General features: G+C 38.5%; 1 protein-coding gene and 1 long non-coding RNA gene across 6 annotated transcripts in view; one reads left to right on the forward strand and one right to left on the reverse strand.

Moving 5' to 3' along the window:
* Positions 1 to 3,184, forward strand: part of Asb5 (ankyrin repeat and SOCS box containing 5) — a 40,608-nt gene extending 37,424 nt beyond the window's left edge. For all 4 annotated transcript variants that reach the window (XM_031339823.1, XM_031339826.1, XM_031339824.1 and 1 more), the window contains exons 6-7: positions 1,104 to 1,295; positions 2,574 to 3,184. In XM_031339823.1, the coding sequence (XP_031195683.1) occupies positions 1,104 to 1,295; positions 2,574 to 2,701 (320 nt within the window). In that variant the 3' untranslated portion in view covers positions 2,702 to 3,184. The remainder of the gene's footprint in view (positions 1 to 1,103; positions 1,296 to 2,573) is intronic.
* A 1,507-nt stretch (positions 3,185 to 4,691) lies between these two features.
* Positions 4,692 to 8,748, reverse strand: LOC116069292. 2 transcript variants are annotated; one of them, XR_004109958.1, is made up of 3 exons: positions 8,700 to 8,748; positions 6,192 to 6,237; positions 4,692 to 5,048 (listed from the first exon to the last, which is right to left on the reverse strand). It is a non-coding gene; the product is annotated as an uncharacterized LOC116069292 (long non-coding RNA). The 2 variants fall into 2 exon arrangements; XR_004109957.1 differs by having other exon boundaries at positions 8,573 to 8,747.
* Between the last annotated feature and the right edge of the window lie 674 nt (positions 8,749 to 9,422).

Genomic DNA, 9,422 nt, shown 5'->3' on the forward strand with positions numbered 1-9,422 from the left:
CTGCTCATTACAGGGCTTGAGTCCTGTATGCCAGAATTGTGCTAAAATGAGTAAGCAGGCAACAGAGAATTTTGTATGTGTAAGCTTATGGTTTTTTAAAAGATTTATTTATTTATTTATTTATTTATTTATTTATTTATTTGGTTAGTTCGTTGGTTAGTTAGTTAGTTGGTTGGTTGGTTGGTTAACTGGTTACTTTTTTATGCTTATATATCTGCACACCAGAAGATGGCTTCAGACAGGTTTGGGCTGCCCATGGGTGCTAGGAATTGAACTCTGGTCCTTTGGAGGAACAGTGAGTGCTCTTAACCACTGAGGCAGCTCTCTAGGCTTATGTCTCTTAAGGAAAACATTTTCACAAGTTTGGCTTTTTATGAAGATATCCTTAAAGTGTTTTTCCACTACAGAAGTCTATTGTCTTTACATGTGTACTAGCTGAAACAACACAGGCAAAAACCGACAGGTGTATCTATATACATTTTACCCAAATGACTCATTATATCTGTATTCATGAGTTTTCAAAGAAACCCATGAGTTTTCATCCCTTAAATGAAAAATACTGAAAGTAATATTATTTTGAATAACTTTAAGAGCTAATACCTGTGATGAAAAATAAAATATGTGTGAACTTTACCATGACTTTAGGCTGGTGAGATGGCTCAGTAGATAAAGGCACTTTGCCTTGCAAGCCTTGTGATCTGAGTTTCATCCCTGGAGACCATGTGAAGATGGAGGGAGAGAACTGACTCCTTGAACTTGTCCCTGGCCAAAACATGTACACTATGGCCAACACACCTGCACAGACATCTTAAGCACACACACAAACAGTAATGGTATATAAATAAGATTCTTATTCAAAATTATAAATCTCTTTTCTTCTGATCAGAAATATTTGAAAATAACTAATGTATATACTGCATCTCCAGAGATACCAAGTTTAACAATTTATGTATGCAAAATTTATGAAATATATGAAGAAAGTACGATATATTATCAGTAAGTCCTTTATGTGCCCTTCTCCACATTGTCGCACTCTTTTCCCCACAGAGGATACTCCTCATGTAATGATCTCCTTTTGATCATCCCTTCCTGTTCACATACAGGTGCTGATGTGCACAAAGGCAAATACTGGGACACACCGCTGCATGCTGCTGCTCAACAACCCAGTACCGAAATTGTGAACTTACTGCTAGAATTTGGAGCGGACATCAATGCTAAGAACACAGAACTTTTGCGGCCTGTCGACTTGGCTACATCTAACAGTGCTGTAGAAAGAATACTTCTTCAACATGAAGGTAAGAAGAAAATATGGGAATGCTTATGAATGAAAAAAATATACTTCCCCAAAATAGATGAAAGTAAAAAGTGCTTTGTTAATGTACAAAGTAACAATGGCATGAAATTCCAATTACTTATTGAGGGGGAAAAAAACTCAAATCAGGTCCTATGTAAGGAAAATATAATTTTAGGATTTTTTATTGTATCTAAATATTTATATTTCTTTAGTAAGATATGTTAGATTTGTTTCAACAATGTATAATGTATAGTTTTCTGATACAATATTTACTTACATGTACTATTTTAAAAAATATTTGAGTACTGGGTTATTGAGCCCTAGGTCTAATACACAATACAGCAGTACATGCTAGGGCTGTTCTCTACCAACGAGCCACATTTACAGGCACCTGAATACCTCTCCAACCACTCCCTCCCTTGTTGCTATTTTTTGGAGGGAGTGGGGAGCAGAATTTCCTGTATCTCAGGCTGGCCTGCAACTTTTCTAATGCTCTGCCTCTCTAGGACTGGGGTTAGAGACATGTGTCACCATGCCTAGTTTATTCAGTGCTGTGGCTCAAACTGGATCTCCATATACTCTAGTAAGCTGCCTACCCAACTGTGCTCCATCCCCAACCCGTCCATGCTCCATTTTACAAGACACGGTGCATGTTCTGTAGGAAATATTTTTACCTTTAAGACTTTTTCTCTCTTAAACAAAATTTGTAGACCTTAGTTCAGAAATATAATTATAATTTAAAATTTCGCTTTTTGGTATATATCTTAGTTCTTTTGGTTTAAGATATCATTAAAGATCAGAATTTGTTCTGAAAATTTCAATGAAACAATAATTTGACAGTCTTAAGATAATTATGTCTTTTATTACTTATTTGTATGTTGCGTGTTTCACCTGTATACATTCAAGAATGTTGAATGCCTGGTGCCTACAGAAGCCAGAAGAGGGCACCAGATACCCTAGAGTTGGAGTTAAGGATGGTTGTCAGCTATCATGTGGGTGGTGGGAACTAAAGCCAAGTTCTCTGTAGGAGCAGCAAGAGCTCTTAACTGCAGAGCCACAGTACTGTGATGCTTTAAGGCTTTAAAGAACATGTACGGGACATTTCTCAGTCATAAGATCTCATGAAATATATCTCAAGATTTCTTAAACAAAGGCAATATAAATAATAAAAGATATTTGTCATCAGCCAAATTTAATTCTTTTTTATGCTTTTAGGTACTATGTCTTACCATGTGTAAACACTAATTTTGTTTTTAATAAACATATTCGTGTCTTGTAGCTACGCCAAGCTCTCTTTGCCAACTGTGCCGACTCTGCATCCGCAACTACATAGGAAGACAAAGGTTGCATCTTATCCCTCAGCTCCAATTACCAACATTGCTGCAGAATTTCTTACAGTATCGATAACACAGTAAATAGTTTCATATTCTTGAGAAATCAAAATTTTCTAGTTTGTTTTCTTTTTAAAATATAGAATGATAAGGGTGATGGTACATATAACTTCACCCAGGAAAGCTGTAAAATCTCAGTGGGTTTTCATCTGAAGAATACTCATTGGTACTGTTTATCAACTTCTACGGTCTTTGGATTATCTTTAAAATATCTATAACATCTCAGCATTCTTGGTGTAGCTTCTTGATTTAGGGGAAAGATGGGAATTTATTCATTTTATGTTTTTTTTATTATAGAGTGGAAACAAAATTGCATACTTTTGCTAAAAATTTAGTTCAATCATAAATTTCATCCTGTGTTACATTTTGAAGGATCTGTATTCTCAAAAAATTCGGTTAACTGTAATTTCAGCTACTGTCATTGGTTACCTGTGTTTTTAATACTGTCAAAAATTAGAGCAATTAATATGCTTTTTGAAATAAAGATGACTTATGCACATGCTATTGTAATGATCAATTCATAAAAGAAAGAGAATCTCTCCTCCTCTGCAGAGAGATCTCAAATTTACTTTTGCATCGTAAGTTTCATTATAGACTAAAAGTTAGGAGGCCTGAAAGTTAGTCCTGCCCTTACACAGACAGTCGTGGGAGGCTAAACGCCTGTGAGGGCACTTTGAAGCCCTTCTCAAAAGATGTTTCTGAAGGAATGTCTTCAGAGCTTTCTTATATTGCTGTAGTCTTCTTCTAGTTCAAACTTTCTCAGAACCTATTGATAACACACTGAAGAAAATGAACTCTATACCTCAGTGATAAAGGCCTGAGTTGCATTCTTGGGCTATCCATTCAAACAGTAAGAGAGTGTTCCACAATAACTGTCTCAGAAGAATGTGTGCCAGGGCCCCGTAACTCCTGAGAGTCTACACTTTAAGTGACTGGGTCACTCCCTTGATAAATGTATTCCTTGGCTTCAGTCTTTGAGATAGGGCCAATGATCAAGGAAGCAGACAAATTCATTCCATATTCTTCCTCTTGTTTTATACCAGGAGGAAGAGGGCTTTCTTTACATATACTCCTACTGGAAGGAGGTTAGAAGAGGCATGTTAACATCCCCTAAGAGGAAAATGGCATACATGCGTCTTTGATTCATGAGAGACATATGTCTGTAAAACAGTACCACCTATAGAAAAGCAACATCAGAAAAGACTGATGAAAGATTATTTATATAAACTACAGGTCGGCACAGGGTCCTAAATATGGACACATGTATAAATACACTGAAAGCTTTAGTTATTTCTTGAAAGAGTAATTTTTTAAAGCTAATTGTTCATGGAAATATAGTTTTATAGGTAAGGTGCAACTGAGTGTATTCTAAGCAGAGGAAGTAATGTAGCCACATGGTGTCTGGAAGTCTACTATCTTCTGCTTTTAATATTTTGAACCTTCTTTGATATGAAGATCCTTTTGATATGAACACATCCCAGCCCCATGGAATCTCTATAACACTTGCTTTCCTGATACACTCAAGGCTTGCAGAGGACAGCTGCTGGCCAAGTAACACATGGAGAGTAGATTCCATAGAACTACTGACTTCTGAGAGTCAGACGTCCTCCCTGGAAAAAGAGGAACAGAAGTGAAAAGTGAGATTAACTAAGTCATCGGAATGGTTGCCCTCAAAGAAAGTGAAAGATTACTGAATTGGCTGAGTTAGGCCAAATTTCACTTGGCAAAGAGAAGCTTGAGATAGCAAAAAGTAAATTATTTCTGTTGACAGTAGACTTTTCGCAAACATGAGCATTTAGTTTGTCCAATTTTTACTCCCAATATATGTTTTCCATAGGTCAAAATTATTTTAAAGTGTATTTGAGCCTAAAGTTATTTATAAGACCATCCTTTCATTGAGATCTTCAATGATGTTCTCTGACCATCAGAGAACACAGCTATTTATATTTACATTTACATTTATTTACATTTTATTAATAAAAGTAGCAAAATGACAGTGATGAAGTTGCAAAAAATTTTTTATTGTTCAGGGATCACCCCAACACAAGGTATTATATCAAAGGGTCACAGCATTAGGAAGGCTGAGAACCTCTGTCCTTAAATCATTCCTTGGAAAATTACCTAGAGAAAATGAAACTATACTTGCTTTAGAGAGGCAAGGGGGACTGTATAGTTGTTGAAACTGTTAGAAGAATTCCTCTTCTCTCTGCATACATCTTTGCCATGTGACTGCCTCTTGACTGTGACTCATGTTTGGATGTGTCTTCTTTCTCACCACGACTAAGAAATACCACTGCAAACTTCAGCTTCTGTTTTCATGGGAAGGATTTGAGACCACGGAGGGAGGAAGCCTGGTTGGAGTACTGGAAGATGAGAAAGTTGGTTTTGTAACAGCCAGTACCAAAAACAACCATATGAGTGTGGTATATTCATTAATTTTCTATTGCTTTAATATAACTCCCCGACCAATGTAACTAGTAAATAAAGGGCTTATTTGGGCTTATGGTCCTAAAGCAATAGTTCTTAACCTTCCTAATGCTGTGACCCTTTAATACAGTTTCTCATGTTGTGGTGACTCTTACGACTTTATAATGGTAATTATGCTACTGTTATGAATTGTAATAATGGAGATGGAGGTTTGCCATAGGGGTCATGACCCACAGATTAAGAACACCCGTTCTAGCGGGATGAGAGTCCATCACTATCAGAATAGGGCAGTATGATATCAGGCAGGCAGCATGGCAGTTGTAGCAGCAAACTGACAGTTCACATCTTGAACCACAATCGGAAAACTGAGATAGAACACTGAAGAAGACTATAGGCTTTGAAACCTCAAAGCCCACATACAGTGATATACATTCTTCAGTAAGGCTATGTATAGGTCTCTAAGTCTTCCAAACAGGGACACACACTGGGAACCAAATATTCAAGCACACGAACAACCTATGGGAGGCATCCTCATTAAAACAACTACATGTGGCCGTCTTAAGTCATGCTACCCGGATGCAGTAAAGTTGTTAATATTAGCAACTTTAAGTGTAGCCAACAAATAGTTGCGTCCAGTCCACATGCTGCTCCATAAGTGTATAAAAGAAATGCATTTTTATGTGACTTAACCAATAAGTATAAAAATAGTTCTATTATATAGCAGTAGATGCCAATAAGATAGAAATATCTATGCCAAGGGTTTGTAAGGACTTTCATCTTATTTCTTCTCTTCACTTCTCAGTTATTACCTTCCTTGTAAGAAATTGTGAGGAACTTTTACAAGTGTATGTGGGCTACAGAGTACCTACTGCTGCTTAATGACAGCAAACTAAATGACAATTTAATTCAGATAATAATAAATTAAAATCTTGTTGTCCTACTGGCAAGAAACTTCTCTAATTTAACACCTTCAATCATCCAGTTCAGTAATGTAAGAATTTTGAAGTACCCAACAAGAATAAAATGGGGAAACAAAGAAATAAAATTATTAACATAATATCCTCAAGACCATTTCTCACCTAGAATCCTCCAAGTTGATTCTGTGGTTGAATCTTCATGGACAATCTACAGAAAACCCAATATTTTTCCATCACCACAAATTCTGTTTACAAATGAGGATCCGATTTTTTTTTCCAAAGAAATACCCAATGACAATGTCCATGATGGGCACTCATGCTGGTAAACTACTACCCTGGTTCCTCTGATTAACTTAGATTTTTATACATGTTGGCTGAAACCATTTGAAATGTAGGAATGTAAGTGATGTGTTCCACTTGCAGCATTTGCAGAGTGACAGCCATTGTATGTCCTCTATCTCCCCAGTCACATGACAACATCAGCAGATACCCAATAGGGCCCTCTGAATCTTTCTGGGTCATTGTGCTTAGCTAGTTTTATGTCAATTTAATGCAAGCTAAAATCATTTGGGAAGAGGAAAATTTAATTGAGAAAACAATCCCCCCAGTTTGGTCTATAGGTAAGGGTGTGTGATTGTCTTGATGACTGATATAGGAGGTCCAAGTTTATTGTAGGCAGTGCTATCCCCTAGGCTGGTGCTATAATAAAACAGGCTGGGCAAGACATGAAACCAAGTCCATAAGCATTACTTCTCCATGGCTTCTGCATCAGTTCCTGCCTCCAGGATCCTGTACTATTTTTGTTTTTGCCCCAACTTCCATTAATAATGGAGTGTGATGGGGAACTATAAATTGATATAGGCATTTTTCTTCCCAAGTTGCTTTTGGTCATGGTGTTTTATGATGGCAACAGAAACCCCCAACTAAGACAATCAATCCCTGAAAGAAAAATTGCTTCTTAAACCATGAAACAAAACACAAACAAAATGTCAGCATTAGGCCACAAAGACTTTCTAGTTTATTTAGGATCACATACCTTAATAAACTGAAAGGACAATATAAAGCCCATTTGTCTCCATTTTAAGGACTAGGTCTGATTTAAAAAAAAAAAAATCCATAAGGCACCAGCTTCAGGAATATACCATGAGTCCCAGAAACTAAGTCATAAGACACCAACTCTAGAAACAGACCATAAAATCCAGGGGAAAAAAAAGTCATACAATCCCCTCCCAAAGAACACCCTGGGGATAACCACAAAAATGGGGAAATATCTTATCTCAGAATGGGCCATCTGAGCCGGATAGCGCTATTTAATCATATGACTGAAGGCTCATGACCTAGGAATGTAGACCACCCGTGACCCGCTAGCACCTACCAATGAAATTTTAGATTACCTAAACCTTCTAGAGAGTTTGCTCAGTCCCCTATAGGAAGGCCTGTGTGTGTTTGTCAGGGTCACCATTTCAAAGAATGGTTGACCCCACATGCTGGTTATTTCGGCAGAATAAGTGCTCTTTGTTTTTTCATATTATCTGAGTTTGGGATCTTCCTTCATCGATTTTGGACTCTGACAAAACTAATTTTCTTATATGTTAACTTTGGTAATATGTATAGGAAAGCTTTTATGTCTGGCAAATCTGGAGATCTTAACTTTTGATTCTGGCTAGCCACGGTCAAAAGGGACTGAATTTTGTATGTGTGGTTTGCTCTTATGGGCAGCAAGGGCAAGATAACTTTGGTAGCTGGAACCTTCCCCAGCCCCTATTAACCATGTATGATGTTTGAATAAAGTAACTGGAGGTTAGCTAGCTGGGTGTCAGTCTTCCCGGAGAGGCTGTAAGGCTTAGGATCTTGGAGAGATTCTCTCTCTATTGTGGCAGCACAAAACAATATTTAACCTCAGGTAATCCGAGTCCAATGCTGGGGTAATCTACCCTCACACAAATTGTATCACCTGGCTATGAAGGTGTGTCCTTGTTTTCCCTATTATTAATTGCTAAGCTATAGGTGCCAGGATATGTAAATATGTGTAGCTACCTCACCTGCCTAAAAAGCCAGGCGAGCAGCCTTGGTGGGGAAGAATCTCTCCCACTATGCTAGTTAGATTTTGTTTGTTTGAGAAAGAAGTGTGGCATTTGAGGAATAAAGAACTGGTGGGTGGAGCAGGGGAGGAGAGAGGAAGAGAAAGGCAGGGAGATGGAAGCAGAAAGGGCACAGGGCAGAGAAGTAGAGCAGAGAGACAGACCCCCATGGAAAGACCCGGTTTCAGGGAAGTCTGGTTGAGTGTGGTGGGCTAGCTGATGGACTGCCCCAGAAAACAATCCAACAGCCTTAGACTTCACAGATATCGCCTTGTTGTGTCTTTATTATTAGACACCAAGCGGGACTCCCAGAAGCCCTCCAGTGTACCAGATCCAATAGCTTAGCTTTGGTCATTCTACAAGCACTTGAGTCACTTTTTCTAAAAACACAACTAGAAACTCTGTATAGTTAAGAAAAAGAAAGCTACTTATTCCCACTAGAGTTTTCGTTTGTAAACTGACAAGTTATAGCTCATTGCAGTTTCCTCCACTGGGAAAACAAGTCATTGCCTTTCGTTGGTGTCGCATCCGCTTCGACAGCAGTTTATTTCAGGAACCTTTTAACAATGTTTCTCCCTCCTGCTTCTACCTCCTGCTCCTCTTGCCTGCTTCTCCTACTTCTGGCTTCTCCTCTCCTGCCTCTCTTGAGCCATTACTTAAGCTCCGCCTTCTGGCCCACCCTCGGCCGTTGAGTACTCCCAAGCTTAGCCAATCCCAATGGGCTACGTGGCAAAAGCAGATTGGTCACCAGATGCGGAAGCAACCAATGGCAGCAAGCTTAGCCAAATGAGGGCTTGCTTATGAGACCGCTCACACTTGGAACGGCTCTCCACATGTTGGAACACATGAAAAAAAAGAATGACACATGGTGAACAATGCCTTAAGGAATGGTAAGAAAGACTTCAGGAGAAAGGACAGAGGGCCTTTCATCTCAACTGAATTTTGTTTCCTGGATTGTTCTTGGACTTGATTTCATGCCTCCTGTGACAAACTTTTACATTCAATTTATAAGACATTTTTTTTTTTTTTTTTTTTTTTTTTTTTGCTTTTCAAGACAGGGTTTCTCTGTATAGCTCTGGCTGTCCTGGAACTCATTCTCTAGACCAGGCTGGCCTCGAACTTAGAAATCTGCCTGCCTCTGCCTCCCAAGTGCTGGGATTAAAGGCATGCGCCACTACCGCCCAGCAGACATGTTTATTCTTGTTGGATCTCAGAATATACCTGGTCAGTGGACCCTGAACCTGTATATGGCTTTCTGCCTTGTTTTCATGCTTTCCCAGATATAATCTATTAGTACATGCCAAGCAATTAT

This window comes from Mastomys coucha, unplaced genomic scaffold (assembly GCF_008632895.1).
Source record: "Mastomys coucha isolate ucsf_1 unplaced genomic scaffold, UCSF_Mcou_1 pScaffold22, whole genome shotgun sequence".
In the NCBI taxonomy this organism is placed as follows: Eukaryota; Metazoa; Chordata; class Mammalia; order Rodentia; family Muridae; genus Mastomys; species Mastomys coucha.